The 27,208-nt window shown below is 32.1% G+C and overlaps 1 protein-coding gene across 1 annotated transcript in view; it reads right to left on the bottom strand.

Annotated features, from left to right (window-relative positions):
• Positions 1 to 27,208, bottom strand: part of Ddr (discoidin domain-containing receptor 2) — a 597,456-nt gene that overhangs the window by 125,077 nt on the left and 445,171 nt on the right. Inside the window, exon 7 of the mRNA XM_075373682.1 lies at positions 9,969 to 10,108. Coding sequence (XP_075229797.1) covers positions 9,969 to 10,108 — 140 coding nt within the window. The remainder of the gene's footprint in view (positions 1 to 9,968; positions 10,109 to 27,208) is intronic.

Here is a 27,208-nt window from a genome sequence, read left to right as displayed (position 1 = left end):
ATGGGTGTTTCAATAAAACCACGTACTGTCTAATCTTAGTTATTTCAAAGGTATTAAATTATGTAAAATAAATTGCCTACCGTTTGACTGAAATTTTGAGATGGAGGAACCGTAACGTCTGTATCTTCCTGACCCCTTGACCGATTGTGACCAGAATTAAATAGTATCGACACAGAAATCATCATGCCAACTATCATCCAAACAGTCCATTTGGTCTGAAGATATTAAGCAAAAAAAAAAAAAAACAGTCCGACATACTTACTATGTACGGATGTACATACGATGTGAACGTAAATTATTCAGCGCATTTTAGGAGTTAATAAAAAATGAAAAAAAACCAATATAACGCACGTTGACTTTTTCAAACCGTAGTGTAGGTAATATATGAGTAGAGTTACTGATATTCTTGAATGAACATGCCGGCGCGATGTAACGACAGGAAGGGCCGTCAGTTGAGCAATGGTTACCGTACACTAGAAAACGATATGCGTACTGTGGTTTAATTAAAGCGGATCTGTTATTATTGTTTGTAGAGGTTATCTTTTATAGTAAGGCCGTGATTATTGAACCACCTAATAAAGGCGCTATTAAGCGTCGGTATCAGCAGCTTAAGGATACAGGAAGAGAAGTAAGTACACAAAATTGGTCCCGGCAGAAATCCAGGAAGCTCTGGATCGGCTAAATGGTCCCGGCTAAATCAACTTGTCGTGCGAATTTACCGGGAATACTGCAATCGACAATCTCAAGCGCCTAAAACTTCAAGCACGCAAAATTCATTCGGTGCATGCAATCGAAGATGTCCATAAACCACGTCGTTACGATTTTGGAAATTCTTAATAAAGTGAACGAAGATAATGCGTTTTTAGAAAAAGTAATCTTCTCTGACGGTTTGGTCAAGCTAATCGTCATAAGTGTCGGTTTTGGGGTAGCGAAAGCCCTCCCTCATGCCGTTCGACAAACACAACGTGACAGCTCGAAGGTTGACCTTTTGATATACATAATAATAATAATAATAATAATAATAATAATAATAATAATAATAATAATAAACCTTTTATTGCGTAAACAAGACAGAATTGCATTACAATCGTCAACAATCAATAACTAGAAAATGTGGTTAAAAGTCTACAAAAATTATTAAAATTTTAAAGTCCATTCAATCCATTCAGTCGCCACATTCAAACATAAAAAGCGTATCACTCAAGCACAATTCACATCTTAATAATATCAGGCTCTGTCCTTATAAAATTTTGATTAATTATCCCAGCGGCCATCCATGAACTCAACAGAGTAGAACGCCTTAGACACCAAAAGGCGTTTTAGTCGAGATTCAAAACGACTCAGAATGGGAATTTGTTTGAAATCCTTTGTGAGCCTTAATTAATCTGACGCCAACTTGCGACGGCAAACGTTCGAAAGCCGCTGTTCTGTGCTGTTGGGCACACAAGTTGTCCTTTCCTCTGGTATCATAAAGATGTACATCTCCGTTCCGAAGCCGCAGGATGAGGGGGTCAGCGTGTCTCAATATTTTATATTGATATCACCTATTAAAATGAATTTATTTCTTTTCAAAGTGAGAAAGTTAAGAAAAGATTCGAGTTTATCAAAAAGAATTTGTATTTAATGGCTTGGAGATCTATACAAATCCACTGTTATCAGTTTCCGTGCACCTTGGTTTGGATTTTAACTGCACAGACCTCAAAATCAAGGTCGACAGAGTAGGAAATTTTCAATGGTTCGGATTATATAATGAGTGTTTTAGAAAAATTTCCACATACCCCTTGATGATTTTGTAGACAAAAAACTCTGTTAAATTGCAATTTGGAATTTTGAAGAATTGAATGGTTTCGGATGTAAAGCTGTGTTCTGAAATTACAAATGCATCTGGCTGAAGGTCTTGGCACGCTATCGTGAACTCATCCTACTTAGTGGCCACTTGAGCGTTCTGATGTAAAATTTTGAATTTTGAAAAAGAATAATCTTAGAAAGTACAATTTTAGAGGAATAACCCGATGTTGTCTGGCTTAACTTGGTTTTATACTCTTTAGTACATTTCCGTTTTTTTGGTACATAGATTGACAACACCGCGGAGAAGTGTCCTTGACGCTGGCGGTTGAGTGGTCTGGAGGAGTCGATGATAAGTTATTAATGTAAATGTAGATGATAGATTGAGAGGCGAGGCAGAGAACGCGGAAGACGCGGCAAGAGACGATGTCGGTGGGATGGCCGGCAACGGTCGATTGCATTAATATCAAGGATAAGAAAAAATGATAGATAAAGAGAAACGATCGGCTAATTCAAAGAGGTACCGGAGAACGTGACAAGAAAACCCAAGTAGAATATCACCGGATGACTGGTAAAAATATTTTTCATTTCCTTGATGAAATACTATATATTTTACGGTTACAAAAATCGTCTTTTTAACGTCTGGATGACAACTAGGCGCTTAGGAACACGCTAAAACGTCTTTACGAAAAAACAATCGGCTATTTTTCAGAATTATACAGCGTGTAGGAACATCCGAATTATAAATCGTGCCTACGGACATATACGGAATCTCAATCAAAAATTACAAAGTAGATTTCAAGTTAAAATTTTCTTAATAACTTTTTAATCTGGAGAAAATTAATCACGAAGGGGGAGAGAGAGGAAAAGATATTGAATAAATATTTTGAATTCTTGTATAGCTAAATTTGCAATGATAGTTACAATAAGTTCATTCGTCAAGTTTAATTAAAATCGATTCAACTATTCTTTTATAACGGAAAAAATAAAAATTAAGACAATCAGTTAATTAACTTATTCGCGTGAAAAGCAAAATACGATCGAATAGAGTAAACTGTGCTGAACGATTTACAGTTAAAATCGCATGGAAATGCAATTATATTATTAATATTTATTTATTTAGCGACAACCGGCTGATACCCGATCACATAACTATGACGGATGATAATGAGTTTTTTAATGCGTAAAAAAAACCACGCCTGACCGGAACTCAAACCCGGAACGTTGGATGAAGGGCAGAAAAGCAATCTCTCGGCCGAGAAGATCGGCGCCCTATATACACGTATATACTTCTTATTTCATATACACGATTACTTAGAACTATCTTTAAAAATAATATAGAATACATCCAAATAACTTATAAACTACAGTTTAACCAAATAGAAATTACTAAAATCATTGTTTTCAACAGGATATGAAAGAATGATAATAAAAAAGAACATGTTTACAAAGTAATCTATTTTCAAAATAAACGTGAGTTATTTTTGAGCAGTTAGGAAATAGCAAGACAGCAGGGTAGTAAAATTACGCGTTGAAATACATTTTGTTATCCGGTTATCGGATTCGAAAATAAGAAAACGGATTGTCTAATAGAATTAAAGAAAAAGATTTACGATTCAGTCAAGAAGAACAACTACAAATACCCGCTGTGAAATGAATTCATATATCAGAATATTTATTACAGACGCACAGTATGTTATACTAACAAGTAAGCTAAAAAAAAAAAAACATAGTAAAATTAAAAGAACTTCATCTCGACATACGAGTGTGAACAAGACCGTATATATAAGTTAATCAACATTGTACCTACATAATATGTGTATGGATAAATAATGTTGCTTCCGAATGTTGTATTATGTTACCTACGACATGTTGCGTGCTGTTACAATAAAATTTAAAAAAAAAGTTCTTATTTCTTAATTTAAATTTTGTCTGGTAAATTAAGACAAGATAAATATATATACTTTATAATTAGTGTAGTAATACATAAGATCATTACTGGTTACATGAATCACAGCGATGATATAGTTACTTTTAAACCTAACAGTGCTTACAGTGATGTGAAAAATACGTTATTTCTACACTAGCAACTGTGCAATCAAACAACGAAATTATACGCCTCTAGGTTCGGGATAGAACAAAGAACAAAGGGACGAAGCATATTGCGATATCATTATTATTATTTGCACAATTGTAATGTAATTTAGTCAAGCGTTGTAATAAATAAAGTTAATATACAAAAAACCGCTTACCAACAATTGAATTCGAAGCGTTCAAGCGCTTTCGGAATTACATTTCATCTTCAGGAACTCTCATATTCGTCCTATTTGTAATAGTAATTAAAATTTCACATGTAAATTATAAAAAATTGAGGTAGTTGCTTAAAACATAACAGTTGGTCGTCATATGTTTTAAAATTATATCAACGTAAAAGTCCTGTCAATTTGGTGGTCACAGTTGTTTAATTAACTGTGGTCGCAGCGGTTTTTTGTGTATTAACTTTAATTATATACTTATACCAACGGGCCATGCTTAACAAAATATTATAAATTGTAACAAGTACTTGAATATTTCTGTTGCCGTGGAAGAATTTTTCATGACTTCAATATAAGTGAATTAATACAACGGGTGATTTAAAAAGGACTTCGCAACTTTAAAAGCGTTTAAAAATTTACTTATATAAATTACAGATTCGGTTGAGATCTCATTTCATAGCAATGCACATCAAGCTTTGATTCAAATACTTCATTAGTACCGAATATGGCCACCAGCGTGTCACTAGTGTTGTTAAAAATGGATATATTTACTGGTGCGGAACGCGCTAGCTGTGTTTTAGTTTCACGATTTGAAATCAGTCACTACAGTTAAATGTAATTTTCGTAGCGAGTACAGTAGGGAGATTCTAGTAGGTGTACGATTTACTCTTGTCAACAAATCTTCGTTGAGGCCTTAAACAAAAAATAACCAGGACGCCCACGCGTACGTGAAGCTGCTGTGGAATAGCTCGAAGAAAACTTTACACGTAGTCCGAAGAAATCAACTCGACGTGAGAATGGTATTAAACTACGGAACTTGAAACCGTACAAATTAACCGTTGTTCAACACATTACAGATGACAACAAAGTTGCTCGGTTGCAGTTTTGCGTGGAAACGATGGATAGAATTGCAGACAACGATGATACTCTTTTAGACGATATAATTTTTAGCGATGAGTCAACGTTTCACATCAGCGGCACGGTGAACATCCATAACTGCCGGATAAACGGTTTATGAGGGTAAACCCTCATGAAACTTTACAGCGCATTTGTGATAGCCCTAAAGCTCAATGTTTTTTATGACCTAAACAAACAAAGACGGTACGGCCCGTTCTTCTTCCAGGAAGCAACCGTAAATTGTATCGTTTATCTGGACATGCTTCACAATTTAAATTCCTCAGTTAGACGATGATGACCAAAATGGACGCCATTACTACAAGTCCAGAGATTTTCTTGGTTCTAGATTCCCAGGCAGGTGGATCGGTCGTGGTCCTACCGCATGGATACCTCGCTCTCCAGATTTGTCCCCGCTAGATATTTTTCTTGTGGGGTATCATTAAAGATCGGATTTATGTACCGCCTTTGCCTGCAGAGCTTATTGAGCTAAGACTACAAATTAACGCCGCAGCTGCAGAGGTAACGCTCGACTTACCGGCTACAGTCTGGAATGAAATCGACTTCAGGTGGGATGTATGTCGCATTACAAATAGAAGCCGTATCGAACCAAAAAAAGAATGATGAGTGACAAACTTGAAGTGTTTTTCTATGAAAGGAGATTGAATCTGTAAGTTGTCTAACTAAATTTTTAAACGCTTTTAAAGCGCGAAGTCCTTTTTAAATCACCCGGGAACAATGTTTGTTTGGTTTTCTTTTCTTTTTAAAGAAAAATCTGACCGTAATGTAGCGTAAGAAGAGTTATTTATAATATGTAGAAGAATTAGTTATCTATAATAAAGTTATAAAAGGGAGACTTGAAGAACCGGATGGAGAAAAAAGGGTCTCGCAATTAATTTTCAACTTGTTTGTAGAAGTTGTTAATGTATCGTACAGAAAATTAAAGAAGAGTTCTAAGAGTGAATAAACTGTTTAAAGAAAGCGGTAGATATGTTGAAAATCCTGCACGGTGTACAAACAAAAAATCGGGTTTTTAATTCGTTGTAATATTTCTTGGTAAAGAGTTAATTTAAGAATAGAATCAAAAACAAAAAGACAGTTTTAGTTGCGCGCAATGCCGTAGATTGATTTCCTATCTTGCTGTTTGACAGCGCCACTATCTAAAATGACGACTCCTGAACATAAACTTTCTAAATATGAATCTTCAGAGACAGTTCAACGTACGTTCCGTAGAAAATTTAATTATGATTCTCCGAGTACCAATAGCATTCGTCGATGGTATAATCGGTTTGCAACGACCTGTGCAAATCGGTAAGTACGGGACGACCGAGGGTGTGTGAAGAAAATGTTGAACTTGTCAGGGACTCTTTTCTATGTACTCCAAAAGAATATGTTAAGAAGGCTGGCCGCGTACTACCAGTGCTAGTGATGACAGTGTGGAATGTTTTAAGGAAACGCTTATATATGCAGCAACACCGTTCACAGTTGTTACAGGCTTTGAAGCATACAGATTACGATGTGCGTGCCGACTTCGGAATCGAAATGTTGCAGTATGATGACAACTTTCTTGATCGTATTGTATTCAGTAACTAGTCAACATTTTATCTTAACGGAAAAATTAACTCGCACAATGTCCATATCTGGGGGTCAGTAAATCTCTGTAAAACTCTTACAATGAAAAACGGGATTCCCAGAAGTTAAATGTTTTACGTGTAATAATCCGACGGCAAGTTTACTCCATTCCTTTTCGCTGAAGCAAGCGTAACGGAAGTTGCTTATTCGGGTATGCTGTGTTCATGGTAGTTTACTCGACTGCAAGATGGACGAGAGAATTATATTTTGCAACAAGATGTGCGTCTCTTCGCGGTATAACCCGCACACCAAGGCATGCAGGCTCTCGGAGACGGGGCTGTCCACCCTTCCCTATCGCCGAATACGCCCACGGTTCCCCCGTCTTGACTACTCTTTTTTGGTTCGAACAACTGTGCTAGCAAAGTTTTTGAAAACATTAATTATTAAAGTAAATATTATTAATTAAATTATTAAAGTATTCTTTCAGTGCATCCTTACTTAAAATATTACGTGAAATTTTAAAATAATTCTTTACGCATTAACTGTATGTTTATATTGTTGCACTTAAATGTTTATTTTTGATAAACTTTTAATGTTATCAAATTCTTATGAAAAAAAGTGATTAAAAGATCACATTTTCTGTTTGAATTACCGTGATTTGTTTTGCGGATTACTTATACAAACTAATATTTTAAAATCGTTTCATACGATTGTTTTAAACATTGATATTAACTATCGATTGTCAATTAATTTGTACAGATTAATTTAAATTGATTTGTTACGATTGCCAACCGTTGCTGACGGTCCTTTTTTGGACCAAGCAGCTATAATTATATTCTGTAAAAGTGAAAGAAAATAAAGCGGTATTATTGTTAAAATACGACATTTAGAGATATCAAGACGGATCGGAAAAGACAGAAAAGGGAAATTTCCACGGCAGAATCTTGTAAAAAGGCGACTAAGTTGAGCTAACTTATGGTATTATTTAATTTATGAATATACAGATGTGTAGGGAATATAATGACTATAAAGCAAGGCAAATGTTAGAATATATAAAATAAATATGCTAGGATGTAGAGGAAATACCAGTAATTAATATATTACAACAAAGAATAGAAAAAAATGTTCGAGAATAGTTTAAAATCGTTATAGAGTTAATCAGCGAATACATACTAGCTAAAGAGTTAAACGAAAGCCTGTAACCATCCACAAAAACCGTGTCAAGTATTTTTAAAGTAGGTATAGTGGTCGGAAAAAGCGATTCATGCGCAAATTTTCGATCTCGAACGAAAATCATTGAAACTGTATTCTGGAACCAAAAGGGTGTGCTTTTGATTGATTTCATGGAACCTTGAACATCCATCGCATCACAAGTCTGTCGGAAACACTTTCTAAACCGCGTTCTGCCATTCAAAACCGACGAAGGGGAAAGCTGAGATCAGGAATTGTTCTTCTTCACGATAACGCATACCCACACACGGATGCATGCACAACAGAAACGATTCAAAAATTCGGATCGGAGATTTTTTTATCATCCCGCGTATAGTACTGTTCTCGCGCGCAGTGACTACCAGCTCTTTTTACATCTCAAAAACTGGCGTACGTCTCAACAATTCGAGGAAAGTGAAGAGTTGAAAATGTCGGTGCAAAAGTGGCTACCATCCCGGTCGGTGGAATTTTATGCACTAGGTTTGAAGAAGCTTGTTGTTTCACGATATCAAAAATGTTTGGAACAAAATGGTGATTATGTAGAAAAATAATGTAAATATGTAAGTATTTGAAACCATTATTTTTCATTTTTTCAACTGTTCTCATTTTGTTATTGATAAGCCCTTTCTTTGAAACGCGCCTCGAATAATTCGCGCAAAAATATTTATTTAAAACAAATTAATAATTAAAAAATATATAAATAGCAATTATTAAAAACAGAACAAATATTAAAAAAAACTAATTCTTTTACCTAAAAAAGTAACAATAATAAAACTACATTATCTTTACAAGAATCACAGAAACTAATTTTGATTTATTAATATAAAAGCTACATAAGATTTAGAGGACTTTCGTTTTATAATTTATATATATATAAAAACTTTTTAAAAAACTTCATTCACGATTTCTATCAAAACACTTAACTTTTTAAAAAAAAAATTATTATTATTTCGTGAAGATAAAACGTGTAATATGCATTTCGATGACTATATTTTACATTTCCGTAATTCATTTTGGGTAAGATGTAACGTTAAATATGTGAAAATAAACAATATTTTTGTTATTTACAAGGAAAAACTCGTTAAAACATTACAATAAAATCATAAATATAGATACAAATAATCTGTAGAACAATAAACGTATAATATTGTTTAATTTCTTATTTCCTTACGTAATTCTTTTTACATTTCTTTTAGTGTCATTATAAAATAAATGACTGAGAATATTAAGTACAAAAAGAGAAATAAGATCGATAAATAATTTACATGTGAAGATTTTTTGTTTTATGTAGAATTTTTACGACAAAAATTACAATTTTTCTATACCAACATAAAATTAACAACTACGATAGAAACAGGATTTAAAAAATTATTTATAAAAAGACAATAACAGAAACCCCCTACCTCTCTTGAGCTCTCGTTCTACAGGCTTCGGTATCCTCAGCAAGTCGGTTCGACTAGCACCCGTAGAACCAAAAATTATAAAGAGAAGATAAATGATTAGGAAATTTAATACGGGGGTGAGACAAAAAAGATCTACGAAGGAACCGTATCACGATTCAAACAACCCCCGACTGAAGATCCCGTCTCTCAAGAAGTACCTTATAAGAACCTTCCCAAGAAGAACCTTATAAGCAGCAAACGCAAATCTCGCTCACAATTTCTCGAAATATCTATATATTTTTATCTGGATTGAAAAAAAAACATCGTTGATCATCGATCGTGCATTAACCGATTAAAATATATACTGGAACAAAATTACTTTTCTTTTAGTAATTAGAAGACCAACAAAATATAGATTTAGGATCCTTAAGGAACTATTTCATCTATCCCCGTAATCGTGTCGGGTTTGTAAGTATCCTATCGAGCTATAAACTGTTCAGCCGCACTCTCAATACCGACTAAAGGATTCAAATAAATTATAATACTTTTTCTTTCAATTTACCACTTTTAAGAGAGATCTGGTGTGAATGTTCAGGTCAGATACTTTAATCACCACCAATTTACTAGAGGATAATAGCAAATGAGGAAAATGAATCGATCTACACATTAGTCATATATTGTAGCATTTGATCGAAAACAGTGAATTAACAAATGGGTATGCCATTCTAAAAAAGTACCTACAACAAAGATATTTTTCACATAACGACGGCAAAACTTGATAATATTAACGCGTTCAAGATAGAAACTTAAATATGTTATTTACGATAAACGTTATTTAATAATAATCTATTAAAAAAATTAAATAACTTACCTGAATATCTTTAGAAAATAAATTATTTGTATGGAGGTATACAGCAGAAAAGTTTCTAACGCGATCAAATTCAAATACAATATCCACAGGTTGTCCGCCTAGAACTGGTGTGTCGTTTCTCCAGCCCACCCAACCAGAACCTAAACAAAAAAATTAATAAAAATATTAATATACAGTAGACATATTTTAGCAAGCCTAGAATTTAAACTTAAATTAACTTTAAAATGTACAGGAATTTGGTGAAAGTTTAGTAAGCGTACTCGAGTTTTTGACTTTATAAAAACTAAAATCGTCGATAAAACTTTAAAAAAATTACATGAACATTTGATTACATTTGTGATATTAAACTTTTATTTTTTTAAAATTTTTCAAGTTATCACGATGTGAACAAAAACGTGCCGTTGTTTGAGCTTTCTGTTATGTACCTTCCGTTTATTCTCTTATTACTAAAAACGTGGACAAACACAAATATTACAAAAACAGTGGACCGATGACATTTAAATATTGTCAAAAGCTTGCTCATTTTTTAACCGGAAATAAATTATTCCCAGTTAAAATACTCTCATTCTTAATGTTTACATTAAACGAAAAATACCATTCACTCTTAAAAATATTGGATCGCATCAAGATAATATTAAAATATACAAATCGATTGAACTGAAAACATATTTGAATTAATTTGCTAAAGAATTTAAAGAAAATATTAAAGACAAGATTACGAAAGATTAAATCTCTCGACAACGTAGGAATAAACAGTCACAATACAGGTTATTTGTAATCAGAAGAAAATCTCTGTTAACATCATACATCTAAACCGATTATTATATTACAATAATGAAGAGGTGTTCACAACATTACACTCAATAACAAGAGCTCATTTTATGAAAGTTTTTATTTAGTGTTTCCCAAAAAGTGTACTTGTAACCGTTTAGAAAAAAAGCAAGTTTACACTGCTTATAATGCGGAATTACTTTCACGTTTATTAAACCGTATCACAAAAAGGATGAATTAATAAAGGATGACGAGAATACAATTTCCGAAACCTTTTTACACCGGTAAATAAAACATTTGAAAGAAAATTCCATCGTTGATCATCCAGTTCGTCATCAGTTTAATTCGTGAAAAGCGGTAACTTACGGATTTATATTTTTTAAAGAAGCAAACAATCAGATGATTCTTTGCAAAATATCTCAAATTTATCTTTTTTTTTGTTTATAATTAAACGTAACAGAAGTAAATTTTTATAAAAAAAAGTTTTTCATCCCGATTTCTACTTTTTTTTGTAGTCCACGGGCATATGTAATTTAATAAGTATTTATATAATGCTGAATTCTTTTAAATGAATATTTCTAACTCTCGATGCACCTTTCCCTTTCATTCACGTAAAAATCTATAGTCGCCAAATCGAATTCTGATCTTTATCGTTTACACGAGACGAATTTTTCATTTGCCGATTATTTTCATCTAAACGTAAATCATTATTTTCATTCGTAAATCTAGCGGACTTGTAGATTGTTGGAATGTAATTTAAATGCATTTTTATTTTAAAAGATAATAGAAAGTTGTGCAAATATTTTAAACTGGAGCCTTGTTTTCATGAATTCGAAAAATAAGAAGAATAATGGGTTTTAATTAATTTAATCGGCTTTTATGTCTCTTGGTGACGAACAGAAATGGCATATAAACAAAATATGGGTAAATTTAAGTAATACCCCGTTCTAACAAATTATTACCTCTAAAGAAAAATTAAAATCTACGGTACCCTTTTAGCTAATTTGGTAATCCCTACCTACATAAATTTGCTACTCAAATTTATCTCATCCTAACTATTACCTTTTAAACTTGAAAATGTATCGCTTGTCAAATATTTTTTTCCATTAAAATTAAAAATTTTTTTTTGTCTTCAGTCATTTGACTGGTTTGATGCAGCTCTCCAAGATTCCCTATCTAGTGCTAGTCGTTTCATTTCAGTATACCCTCTACATCCTACATCCCTAACGATTTGTTTTACATATTCCAAACGTGGACTGCCTACACAATTTTTTCCTTCTACCTGTCCTTCCAATATTAAAGCGACTATTCCAGGATGCCTTAGTATGTGGCCTATAAGTCTGTCTCTTCTTTTAACTATATTTTTCCAAATGCTTCTTTCTTCATCTATTTGCCGCAATACCTCTTCATTTGTCACTTTATCCACCCATCTGATTTTTAACATTCTCCTACAGCACCACATTTCAAAAGCTTCTAATCTTTTCTTCTCAGATACTCCGATCGTCCAAGTTTCACTTCCGTATAAAGCGACACTCCAAACATATACTTTCAAAAATCTTTTCCTGACATTTAAATTAATTTTTGATGTAAACAAATCATATTTCTGACTGGAGGCTCGTTTTGCCTGTGTTATTCGGCATTTTATATCGCTCTTAATTCGTCCATCTTTAGTAATTCTACTTCCCAAATAACAAAATTCTTCTACTTTCATTATCTTTTCTCCTCCTATTTTCACATTCAGTGGTCCATCTTTGTTATTTCTACTACATTTCATTACTTTTGTTTTGTTCTTGTTTATTTTCACGCGATAGTTCTTGCGTAGGACTTCATCTATGCCGTTCATTGTTTCTTCTAAATCCTTTTTACTCTCGGCTAGAATTACTATATCATCAGCAAAACGTAGCATCTTTATCTTTTCACCTTGTACTGTTATTCCGAATCTAAAAAAATTAATAAATTTATAATTTAAAATTATAAATGAGGATTTTTATATATTTTACACTTTTAAAAACAACATAATACACAATTATATATTAGGTATAACGTAAATATCATTTACAATTACAAAATTGTTGCATAAAAATCACCAATACCTTAGACGTCTGTCCGGATATTTATTATAGTTTTTTATACTTTACGCATAAATATATGTTCACCAAAAAAGAAATACAAAATTAGAAAACTGTTTGCCTTAAATTTTATATAAAGAACCTTTCCGGAGGTGCTCTCCATCTTCAGTTCTAAAGCTTTGTAAATTTTTAATGCAATGGTGGTTGATAAAATTTACATTGCAACCAAATTAACGGCTAATATCCTATTATTTATACTAATTTTGTAATTTTATCTTTTACTGACAATCTTACTATTCGTTGAAGTGTCATCTCTTCTTTTATATTTAAAAATATTATGTTTCTCTAACAGTTCAAACTTTATATTATTTTCTTTTTATTTCTTACAGATTCGATACTCCGCCTATTAAGGGAGGTATGATATTTTTGTTTTCGAAACCCCATTTTTTCCACCCGCTGAGCCAATGATTGGATATCAAAAAACTTTACTTGTATAAGTGTAAGGCCCTTATCCAAACAACAGTAGGAACTTTAAACGAATTCGATATTTTACTTAATAAGAAAGTTATAGCGATATTTTTTTTTCGAAAAAGCCCCTCATTTTCATCTCCATGGTCTGATTTTGCCCATTAACTAACTCGACCCAGATTTTGAGTCGTTAGATGTTTTGCATCAATTTGAAAGCGATTGGCACAAAATTACAGCAGTTATCATGTCCACAAAAAATTGAAATATATATATATATATAAATTATACATAAACTTTTGAATTGACGGTGGTTTGGAGTATGGGGGATGTAAAGCGCAAAGATATGTCAAAATTTTCCTGAAGTCGAATCGTAGTATCCATTGTAGCTTTTACCTAAAAATTCTACGAAAAGAAAATTTAAAAAATTAAAAAAATATTTCTTACATAAGTTTCAAACTTCTCGTTGTTAAGTTTGAAGTAGTTAAGCGACTTAGCGTCAACCCGCCAAGCCCGATTCTCATCTCTAACATCGTATCGATTTCGAGATATTCTGATTATCCTCGAATTCTTGAAAATTCGGAACCAACTCACAAGAACGGGAAAGTTCCAGTCAGACGAGGACGACGACTCATTCATGCACATCACAACCAGACTCAGCCTTGGAACATTTGCATATCGTTCACTTCTGTACACGGCAACGTTCTAATGTATATGCCGATGTTCGTAAAGACGCCACAAGTGGATTACGAGACATCGGCATGTTACTTTTTTCAACCTTCCTTAACGAGTAAATAACCATAAAACTATAGTTTTTAAAGAAAAAACTATTCAGAATTAGTTTTTTTTTGAAAATTTTATATAAATTTTGGTATATTCCAACTACAATTAAATTTTATAAGTAAAATAATACATAAATAAAAACGATTTTTCGTTAAGAGAAAAATGAAGCTTCCTATGAATGTCTTGTAAGAAATTTTAAGTGTAATTTCAATCATTATAATAAAATATTTATCGTGCAAGTTTCATTAAAATCGGTTCAGCCGTTTTGAAATACGGGGTTAAAAAACATCTTAATAATATACTACTACATCTCATCACGTAAAATTTATTTCATTTTATTTTTTCTAAATGATTTTTTTTTAATTATTAAAAAATAATTATTTTTATGAACTACAGTTTTTAAAAATAATAAATTTCAAAAACATTTATTTTTATGAAACCCGAAATATGTTATCATGAAAAAATTTATTCTGAAGAATACAATGTATAAATATATAAATTTTTTATACATTTAAAAATAAATAAATAAATTTTTTTTATAAAAACTTTTTTTTTATACATTGTAATAATAACCTTTTTACACTCTTACAAAATAAAGTATAAACATTTAATTTTAAAACGGATTTAATTAAGATTTAAAAAATATTTTTAAGCATTTAATAAAACATTTTTGATTAAAAAATTTCTATTAACAAAAAAAAAAAAAAAAACATTTACCTCGATCTAATAATTAAAAAGTATAAAAACCTAAGGTAAAATTTCTTTATCGACTACCAAAAAACATTCCATGCAGAAGTACTAATATACACGAACACAAGTGTACACGGAACTTTTCCGTTGAATATAGGCGTAATACTGTAGCCGACACGTCAGAAAAGTGATGACAGAAATAAGATGATGGGAAAATATAATGAAATGAAAAAAGTACAAGAAGATACCGCTCGTTATGAGTAAAAGGACCTCTAGGGGAAGAAAGAATTTCTGAAGAAGCGAGATGAAATGAGCGAGCACGGACAGACAGATATAAGTTTTTATTTTTCATTTAATAAGAAACGCAAAAGATTTGGGGTAAAAACAAAATATAAAAAGAGAAAAAAATAAATATCAGTCTGAACGTCAAAAAATGAAGGGAAAAATTTATATAAGACAGATTTATATAATAATTATGTTGCAAGAAACGATATACATAAAAAAAGGAAATACCCAGATTATCTGAGTTTCGATTATCCGGATTATCAGATTTTGCCGTTTCTTTGTTAGCCCTGAAAATTGTTATAAAGTACCTCTAAGGGTTGAAAGTTAAGGAAAATTTTGGGGTACATAAATTAAAATCTAATAATGAGTAACAAAGATGGTACACCAATATATAATACGAAAGGTAAAGTCGATAGATGGGTGGAATATATTGAAGGGTTATACGGAGGAAATGAATTAGAAAATGGTGTTATAGAGGAAGTTGAGGAGGATGAAATGGGAGAAACAATACTGAGATCTGATTTTAAGAGAGCATTAAAAGATTTAAATGGCAGAAAGGCTCCTGGAATAGACGGAATACCTGTAGAATTACTGCGCAGTGCAGGTGAGGAAGCGATTGATAGATTATACAATCTGGTGTGTAATATTTATGAAAAAGGGGAATTTCCGTCAGACTTCAAAAAAAGTGTTATAGTCATGAACGGCATAGATGAAGTCCTACGCAAGAACTGTCGCATGAAAATAAACAAGAACAAAACAAAAGTAATGAAATGCAGTAGAAATAACAAATATGGACCACTGAATGTGAAAATAGGAGGAGAAAAGATTATGGAGGTAGAAGAATTTTGTTATTTGGGAAGTAGAAATACTAAAGATGGGCGAAGCAGGAGCGATATAAAATGCCGAATAGCACAAGCGAAACGAGCCTTAGTAAGAAATATAATTTGCTTACATCAAAAATTAATTTAAATGTCAGGAAAAGATTTTTGAAAGTATATGTTTGGAGTGTCGCTTTATATGGAAGTGAAACTTGGACAATCGGAGTATCTCAGAAGAAAAGATTAGAAGCTTTTGAAATGTGGTGATATAGGAGAATGTTGAAAATCAGATGGGTGGATAAAGTGACAAATGAAGAGGTATTGCGACAAATAGATGAAGAAAGAAGCATTTGGACAGTTAAAAGAAGAGACAGACTTATAGGCCACATACTAAGGCATCCTGGAATAGTCGCTTTAATATTGGAAGGACAGGTAGAAGGAAAAAATTGTGTAGGCAAAAAATTTTCAACCGACGATTTCAAAAAGACTATTCTCAATTAAGGAATTATAACTCGGATCCACATTGGACTTTAGATACTTACGAACGGGGGGAGTGGTTTGGTGACCGGAATCGTCACATGGCGGCTGTCTTCCCCAACGGAGGTTGGGATGGACTTTAGATAAGACGATCGCTAGGTAATGAGTTCTGGGTCGAAACCCAAGGACAGAAATCATCCTGACAAAACCGTATAAAATCAAGTTTGCATTACCGGTACAAACAAGTCGCCACATTCTTAGCGCAGATACATAAACTGTCTACCGAAAAGAACAAAATCCTGGGGCTGAATGAAACAAGGCGGATAGAAAGAAAGGAATAATCTACTCTGAGAAGGACCGTAGAAGGTGACAAATAGTTCAAAACTTTTTTCCACGTAGTGAGAATTACATCCGCCCGTAATAGCATTAGCGTATTACTTATCGACGATTTTGCGTAGACCTGTTAAAAAATATGTTATACAAAACTACTTTTTTTCCGAGTATTAAAGAACCGCTTCATGTAAAACTTTCCTTAATAAAAAAACCTTTTCCACCCTTACCCAGCGTTGTACATGCAAGTATTGAAGTGAATCAAACACATTTCCTTTGGAAGATTTCTTTTTTATTTATTTATTCTGTACGCAACAAAACGCTTACGTCCCCGCTTTCGGAAGTAATCTGCCATTTGATAAACCGACAAATATAATGACTAAAAAAATATTATTTATTATCCGATTATAAATAATTTGCTTTTAAATATTAATGACTAACTAAACTTAATGTTAATAATAATTTTGCGTAAACCTATTTTTATTTCTTTATTGCGAAAACAGGAAGGTTCATATTATTAAAGATTTGACTAAACGATAGGTATTATATTAAATTGTTTAAAATCCGCTATTAAGGAAATTTACTTCGTCAGTATAAAAGATTTTATACTGACGAAGTGTAAAATTTGTACTTCTTTAGTCAGTTATAAACGATTTTCGAAAAAATTTCGAATTACAGAAAAGAAGTATAATATTTGTTCTTCGCAAATGCATGCTATTATTTTGGGTGTTTTAAACCGATCGTTATTACATTATTACTCGTACTGAAAAAAATTTTTATCGACTTAAAAAGTTATAAAAAGAGAATTACCTCTAATATTCATGAAAACTTGGCTCTAAGCTAAAAATTATAATTTTAATAATTTAATTTTTTAGTAATTATTTTTATTAAAAATTATTATGCGGTCGCTTCAGCGAGTGAAGATATCGTTTAATATTTATTAAATGAAAATCTATTGTGAGGTTACCGGTTACGGCAAAATGGAATTTCTACCGGGATTTGAACAACGCATAATTTACCGATTACAAATATCGTACAAATTATTGCGGTAACTAAATATTTTATTATTAAGGGAAACCTCGACGTAAAATCACAGATAACGTATATTTTTCAACCGTTTCTACCCGAAGAATAAATATTTCTAACCGTATATTTTAATTCGATTCAAGTCGAAAAAAAGAAGAGTAATGACGAAAGATAAGTAGATAGAAAGCGGGATAAGTATCGTTCCAGGAACGGTATATATTCCCAGGCGCATCGTACCGTACATTAATTAACCTATTTTTGGGGGATAAGGGAGTAAGGAACGGAAGAAGTAGCACTGATGTTACTAAAAAGGGAGTACGAGAGAATCGAGGCTGAGGCTCGGAGTAATGCGACAGTGTTCCGCACAAAGTAACGATTCCCTTGGTGATCGTTACCGATACTCTATGTTGAATGTCTTCTCTCTCTCCTTCTCCCTGCGCGTGTGTTTGCGTATGTCCGTGCACGGTGTCCACCAGAGAGAGAGAGAGTTTCCTTCGTAGGCTGTATTTCTAACCTATCTTCTTTCTAACTAACTGGCATCAGGTTTAATATCGGTACCGGCATTACAATCTTACCGAACGCCAAGTATCATGTCGTACCGCTCTGAAAGTCTATATTTTCATTTAACATTTGTTTAACGTAACTCGGTTAAAGAAAAGTCAAGCGGTCAAGTTTCACACTATATATAGAAAAAAGGGAGTAGAATATCAAAATCGGTAAAAACTAGAAAGTAAAACCACATTTCTATCGATCTTTACTCGATTATGTTAATATTTCAACCGGATGGTTTTGGATTTTCGTGCAGAACGATGTGAACAGCCAGACTTGGCATTTTTTTAGATGTTAATGTGAAAACTTATTATTAAAAAAAAAAAAATAAAAAAATTCCTGCGATCGGGAGTAGTAGGCCTATCGTTATTCAAAGAGAATAAAATATACATTTTGTGAAACAAGACGAAGAAGAGGATGATTTCTGATAACAGAATTCTTTAAATGGAATATAGCAAAAGAGTCATCAAAAAACTGAAAAACAGGCTATTTGTTGGGTTTTCTACTTTTTATTTTTTTTACTTAAAAACGTTGTAACGATTTACATATCTTTCCCGACTTTTGGAGAGAATTTCCGTAAACGATTAAAAAATTCATTTTTAAATTAAAAAATTACAGGTATCAACGCTTCACTTATAGACATCATTTTATCAATTTTTTATTAATCTAGAAAAAAGATAATGCTGAAAAATCGTTCGACAAAATGTTTGCTTAAAATCTACCAATAGATGGGCGTTCCGATCGTTTAACAATTATCACCGAGAGATGTAACGTCTTCATCAATTACTGCCTTGTTTTCTTCAACACCTTTAAAAAAATTCAGGTTTTAATACGTAAGCAAATTAAAAAAAAAAAAATATTATAAATACCAAGTCACATACATAATTTTATTTATTTTTTGGTCGTACAATCTCAAAATGTTGACAATTAAAAAAAAAAACCCGAGCACACCATCATTCTGTAATCGTTATTATTTTATTTCCCTCTATTACGTAATTAACAACCAAGAAATTAATTTAATTTCACGTTTTAATTAATTTCACGCTTAGGAATAAAATAACGTACTAGAAATTCGAAAAAGTGTGAAATAGAAATTAATTTTGTAACAAATATATAAATTTTGTAATACTTAGATGTAAAATCTCTTCTTTCAAACGTATAGAATGATAGTCTGAAAATCAAAGATCGACTCTACTTTTAATGAAATCATCTTTCCTCTAAATTTTACTATTAAATCTTTTGTATTCAACTTATATGTACATAAGATCCTCCATATAATTTAATACGTTTTATAAAGCATTACCGTTAATAATGTGATTTTATCTTATGTTAATAATAAATAATTAATTAGCTTCTACTTTTCCTTCCTCTATAAAACTAATTTAAACTAGTTTCACTTCAAGTACCTTTTTCCGTTATCATTAAATAAGATTACGGCTTGACTAATGTACAATAAACTCTTATCAAATCTTATTTAAAATCTACTTATTTCTTATTAAGCGAAAATAAGAACGTAATATTCTACAGTTTTCAACAATATTATATTTCTAGACATTAGAATCTTCAATATCAAGAAACAGACAATCTTTTACATTATTTTAACAAATTGAGATGGATATAATAAGTGAAAAATAAATAGCGTCAACCCTTGACGAGAATCGAACTCGTTCTAGAACTTAATTGTAAGTTAATACGTAAAAGACTGATAATCTAGAAGGACTGATTGATCCTTTTAAGGTTTTCTTTTAAGGTGTTCGATCAACGGAAGTATTTTAGTTAAATCTAGTTTTTCTTTTACGCTTCACTTGAACGTAAATTCGTCATCCATTATTTGTATAAACGGGATGTTCCACATTTACCTTTTCCCTTCCGATAATTTTATTACGTAAAAATATTTTTTTTTATGTAAGTAGTGATGAGAAAGTGTTTTTAACATAAAAATAAGTTAATGTATTGTTTCGTATATCGTAATATAATAAATACATGTAATTTAAAATAGTTAAAAGAGGGTTTTTCAGAAAAGAGATCTTCCTTTTTTTATTAATTTCAAATGAAATAAATTGAAAAAAATTTAAAGAAATCTGCAATTTTAAAAAGCCGGCAAAGTTTCTTAACTAATCGAAAAACTCAAACGACTACTGCAGCTTAGGATATCGAAAGCTTCCCCTTCGACAGACAATACTACTTACGAAGAAAATTAAGTAAAAAATTGAAGTAAGTAAATACGTATGAAATGAACTATATAAAAAATAATTCTACTTTGAATCAAATTTGAGATACGGGACCCACGCTTCCCCGACCGACTGTAACCAAACTTATACAGGAAGAACGACTGGTATTTGGAAATCATCGCACAAAAATTCATAAAAATTTGTTAATCCATTTTGAAGATATGAAGGTCAACGCTAACCGCTGAAAAATAAGTAAAAATATCAGGCTTATTATCTGTCGCTTCTAATGAAGTTGTCGAAATACATAATTGAAATTACATATTAACGTAACGGAATCGTCTAATCAGTACAAGAATATGATTTTGAGCCCAGAAACAATAAAAAAAAACCATCGCGACAACCCCTTTAAGGGATTTTGAATAAGACCGTACACCGTCAAAAACGTATCTTAGCTAACTAAGGAGCGTAAAATTATGTGAAAAAAGTTACCTAACCTTGAAGTAAAATTTTGAGGTACGGGATTTATAAACTCCTATCTCCCTGGCGCCCACACCAATTTTGACCAAACTTAAACGAAATCAACGCCTAAAATACAGAAATCATCCTGCTAAATTTCTTCCAAATCTGTCCCTCCGATCTGAAGATATTAAGCGATAACATGCTGACATGCATATTCTTTTCCAGAATTTTTCAACACTAAAATTGTGTTGTGCAGATAAAAAGGGCGATGAAATGTCAATATCTGCAAAAAGTTTTACAAGTAAAAATTTGATCCGATCAGCATATTTTCCTTATGTAGAATAGTTTGAACGAGATATTTTTCTATAGAATAGGATGAAGAGGTGTAGCGGCAAATTGATGAAGAAAGAAGCGTACGGTTAAAAGAAGAGACAGACTTATAGGTCACATATTAAGGCATTCTGGAATAGTCGCTTTGATATTGGAGGAACAAGAAAATGGGAGAAATTGTGCAGGCTGGCAACGTTTGCAATATATAATACAAATTTTTAGGGATGTAGGATGTAGGGGTTATGCCGAAATGAAACCACTGGAACTAGATAGGGAATCTTGAAGAGCTGCATCAAACCATTGAAATGACTGAAGACAAAAAAAATTAAATAGCTTGTAGCGCTATACTCCAATATTATGCAGCTGGGAAAGTAAAAATAATACTTGTTTTGTAATGTTGGAAATTTTGTTTCGTTTAATACCTAGTTAAAATCTCCAGCATTTTGATGTTTTGTTTTTAATAAACATCGAAATTATTACATTTGTATTTAGATCCTGTGAACGTAATTCATATAATTTTACAAACAATCAAATTTTGTACAAGTTCTGTCTAAAATCTTTCTGCGTTTATAACAAAGTTATGTGACATTAAACATAAAATAGTCTGGTTTTCGACCCCTATCTTTTGTTTTTTACCCTACTATCTCGAAAACTACTAAAATGCAGCCGGTACTTATTCATAAAAGGTTTTCAGATGAGACTTCATATGAAACCACTAAATTAGCCCCTTAATCTGGGTTCCAAGAATTAGAGTCTGGGTGAATTTTACCCACGGCACACAGATGAGGGCGGAATCTTTTGCCAGTCGATACTCGCTAACAAAGCCTTCCTGAACCTATGTTTATATGAACTTTCTTCTCTATTTTCATCACATGTCCTGTAGTTTCTTACAATTTTCGTGAACCATCCTGTACATGTATTGGTTTTTTTTTAGCACAATCTTAAGGGAAAATTTTTTTATTTGTTGAAAAACGTAATTATTTTACATTCTTTAGATTTTATTTTATAAGATTTTAAAATTAACTTAAATGTATGTTTCTTAAACTTAAACTCCTTAAACATCTTAAACTCCCTCTATGAATCATGAAACCTTGCCGATAGCGAGGGGGGCTTGAATGCTCAGTGATACAGAGTAGTTGGACCGAAGGTGCAACGATATCGGAGAGGTATCTGTTGAGAGCTAGACTAAGGAATGATTTCTGAAAGAGGGCAGCAGCTCTTTCAGTAGTTGTTAAGGGCGTAGTTCAGAAGGACTTAAACGGCCATATCAACATCACTCAATCTTCTGAGTACTGCACAGCTAAAGCAATGGAAAACTACAGCTGCTTTTTTCCAAGAAAATGTAACTATCTGCATTTTCATGTAACAAAGATGAAGCGCCTTACATTGGTAAAATATTTCGGAGGTAAACTAGTCCCCCGTTCGGATCTCCGGGTGGGGACTCCTAAGGAAGGGGTCACCAGAAAATTAAAAAATAACATTCTATCAGTCGGAGCGTGGAATGTTAGAAGTCTAAGAAAGGTTGGTAGGAATGAAAATTTAAAGAGGGAAATGGATAGATTAAATGCAGACGTAGTAGTAATTTAGCGAGGTTCATTGGGAAGAGGAAAACAACTTTTAGACGGGTGATTTTAGAATAATTAATTCAGCCTGAAATAAAGGGTGGGCAGGAATAGGCATCGTAATGAACAAGAAGATAGGGAAGAGAGCAGAATATTTCAAAATGCATAGCGACAGAATCATTGTAATCAGGACAAAATCAAAACCTAAGCCGACAACGATTGTTAAAGTATATATGGCTACAAGTGCCATGATGATGATGAAATAGAATCTGTATACGAAGAAATTGACGAAGCAATTAAACACATAAAAAGGGATGAAAATTTAATGATAGTTGGAGATTGGATTACAAGCATTGGAAAAGGCAAGGAAGGAAATATTGTGGGTGAATATGGACTGGGAAAAAGGAATGAAAAAGGGACCGTCTTATACAATTTTGCACGAAGTAAAATTTAGTAATTGCCAATGCCCACTTTTAGCAATTTTAGCGCTCAGATTAATAGTAGAAGGAAGATTAAACAAAAACAAACCAACATACTTGGCATTTATAGACCTAGAAAAGGCATTCGATAATGTAGACTAGAATAAACTATTCAGCATTTTTAAAAAATTAGTGTTCAAGTACAGAGGTAGAAGAACAATTGCTAAATTTACAGGAACCAAACAGCAACAATAATAATTGAAGAATATAAGAAAGAAGCCGTAATAAAAAAGGGAGTCTGACAAGGATGTTCCTATTCCCGTTACTTTTTTTAAAACAATTTAGATCTGGGGTAACAATGCAAGGTGAAAAGATAAAGATGCTACGATTTGCTGATGATATAGTAATTCTAGCTGACAGTAATAATGATTTAGAAGAAACAATGAACGGCATGGATGAAGTCCTACACAAGAACTACCGCATGAAAATAAACAAGAACAAAATGAAATGTAGTAAAAATAATGTAAATGGACCACTGAATATAAAAATAGGAAGAGAAAAGACTATGGAAGTAGAAGAATTTTGTTATTTGGGAAGTAGAATTACTAAAGATGGACGAATTAAGAGCGATATAAAATGCCGAATAGCACAGGTGAAACGAGCCTCCAGTCAGAAATATGATTTGTTTGTATCAAAAATTAATTTAAAAGTCAGGAAAATATTTTTGAAAGTATATGTCTGGAGCGTAGCTTTATATGGAAGTGAAACATGGACAATCGTAGTACTTGAGAAGAAAAAATTAAAATTTTTTGAAATGCGGTGCTGTAAGAAAATGTTAAAAATCAGATGGGTGGATAAAGTGACAAATGAAGAGATGTTGCGGCAGACTGATGAAGAAAGAAGCATTTGGAAAAATATAGTTAAAAGAAGAGGCGGACTTATCGGTCACTTATTAAGGCATCCTGGAATAGATGCTTTAATTTTGGAGGGACAGGTAGAAGGGAAAAGTTGTGAAGACAGGCAACGTTTGGAATATGTAAAACAAATTGTTAGGGGTGTAGGATGTAGGGGGTGTACCGAAATGAAACGACTAGCAGTAGATAGGGAATCTTGGCGAGCTGCAAACCAGTTAAATAACTGAAGACAAAAAAGTATTCTTAGAAGTTTCCCGAGAATTTAACAGAAAATTTTCATTTTAAATTTTAGAATATAAGAAGATACGTTGTAATAAACTAGAAGACTATACAAAAATAAATCATAACACGTATTAAAATAAAAGTGCACGAAGTATTGTTATTTATAATATTTTTAAACATGAGTCATACAAATGTAACCGGAAAAAAAATTATTGCAAAAAAAGTATAGTAATATTGCAGGAATGCAATTTATTCCGTGCAACAACTGAAGCGTATACATATATATATATATATTTACAGAAAGTAAGCAAAGTTTATGTTCATCTAATTTCTACAAGATTCAGTCACGACTCATGAAAGGACTACATTTTAGTTACCGTTCTATTAAACCAGCAGTACATAACCACAGACAGACACAGTTACATCAAGAGCAAAACTCGTCCCTAAATCTAGAGCGATTGTACCTATTTTACTGTTATTATTTATAGAAAACACTGATTTTTTACGATCGCTTCAATTACCTAATAAAATACATAATATAAAACAACCAATTTTTTCACTCTTTTTTAATTTATTTAAATCGGATGAAATCATCGCTGGATAAAGAAAAATGAACTTTGTTGTATTCATCGAATTCATTACCGATGTACTGCAATACTGTAGGACTCAGGTCCCTGCCTATTAAAAAGTAGATTATCATTTTTTTAAACTAAATTTTAATACATTAAATTTACCGCTGTAATTTTGTCATTAGAATTAAAATAACGGGGCTCTTTCAGGAACATTAGACAGATTAGGCAATGCTTACAGGATCGACCGCCAACAATATTTGGTCTTTTTTCAAGCAAGTAATTTTATTATTATTTTTACCATATTTATCATACGGATATGGTTTTTATTAATTTTGCACTTAATAATTATAATAATTATTAAAATAATAATATATTAATTATATATATAATTAATATATTATAATATATATTATTTATTTTATTATTATTAAAATTATTATATAATTTAAGACCCGCTAGACCGATATAAATAAAACAATCACTGATGAAAAGCATTATAATCACTCACGATGAAGCTGTACAGCATTTAAAAAGTAGAGCTTATGATGAGACTCGTATCTTAACTGTCTCGTTTATTTTGCATTATCAAAGAACAAAAATAAAGCGAGTACAATTTGCAACAACTTCTTTAAATTTTAAAAAATATTTTTATTTTTGTCACAGTTCTATTCAGCAACGATCTAAATTAATTTTCTACGATTTTATTGCTTATTTTACGCAAAATAGAAAACCTCACTGGTAATATATTATTGAAAAGTTGGATCTTTCCATCTTTTAAAGACAGCAGAAGATATTGCCATCGTAACTCTGATAACAAGTGGAGTCTATTAAAGAAAGAATGGAAAGGGCTTCTTATAATCAAAAGTGAGGTATACTAGATGACAAGTTACAAAACTACTACTTTACGGTGTTATTGTAACATAAACTTAAAATAACGCATAATTTTAAAGCTAAATATTGTAATAATTAAGTAAAATAATATCAGATGATTTAGCCATTTAGTTTGTGCAAATTATTAGTTTTTTTTTATATATAATTATTATTATATTCTGGATGGTAATTATTATTATCGACTATGCAAATACCATCCTGCACCTATGTAAAACTACGGTAGACCGTAGTATATTGTGCTGTCATTTGGAATTCTGTTAGGGACTATATGTGTAATAGCATAAAAGCAGTACAGAAGCAAAATTCTATGTACTGCGTCTTCGTTGTAATATCTCTTCCTTTGAAAGACATCAGGAGTGCTGTTTTTGGGAAAATGCAGCCGCTGAAGGTCAAGCGGACTGTACAAGAGCTTGTCTTTACCCATAAAATGGTTAACGGGATTATTGAATACGATTTAAGCAATACAACCGTACGTGTTCCTTTTATACACTCTAATAGGCACTGTCTGTTTAAATGGTGTAATAATAGTAGATTGATACCTATATCTAGGTTTATTAGCAGGCTAAACGATTGTGGTTGTGTGGAAGATGTATTTCGTCTTAAACCCTGCGACAAAATAAGGTTGTTGGAGTAGAATTTCTTGTTAGTGCCCGGTTAGGTTAATATTCTCTTTCTTGTATTGTTTTTTTTTTTGCGTATTTGTTTATTAAATGTATCATTTTTGACGTTCTCCTGCTTTATAGTCTCCTAATAGTATTAGTGCATATACGAAGTTCTGTTTACTGTTCTATGCGCTATCTTCACATTAGAGTAGCCCATTTTCTGCTTCCCTGTTGGTTAGGTCTTTTTTCACGGAGGTTTGGATGGCTGTAAGAGCAGATGTGGATGACATCAATTAAAAAAAAAAAAATATGAGTATTTTTATTATCGTGAAGGTTCTTATTATTAGCCCATTTATTTCGACATGAACTGTTTACAGTTTGTTACCGGTTGTATTCTGAAGAAAAAAAAACGATGTAAAAAATTATTATGGGCCGTTTTACCTCGTTTTATGACTACCACGATTTTTTCGTTTTTGCAACTTTGCTTGTAACTCAAAAACGAAGCCTTCATCGAGAAACGGTTTTCGCTATCGATTTCTTGTAAAACGATTTAATTAAAATCACGTATCGCATGTCCACCTTCCTTTTCTTTTTTTTTTAAAGTTTGATCGATTCAATGTGGCGGATCCAAGTCGGTGGGAAAAAGTTCAAACACACCGTAAAGCAGTAATCTTATAACTATGTAGATCTCTTTTAGTTTCTACCGCCTAGTATCCCTCAGTTTTGAAATATGAAGCCGTTTCCTTACTTTATTATCAACATGTATATGAAAAAAGAATAGATGATATTAAATTAATTAGTGATCAGTTCAGTAATAACAGAAAATACCACACTT

The sequence above is a fragment of the Lycorma delicatula genome, chromosome 8 (genome assembly GCF_047948215.1).
Source record: "Lycorma delicatula isolate Av1 chromosome 8, ASM4794821v1, whole genome shotgun sequence".
NCBI classification, from domain to species: Eukaryota; Metazoa; Arthropoda; class Insecta; order Hemiptera; family Fulgoridae; genus Lycorma; species Lycorma delicatula.
Note: the sequence above shows the minus strand (reverse complement) of the source record. Positions and strands in the feature narration are given on the sequence as shown.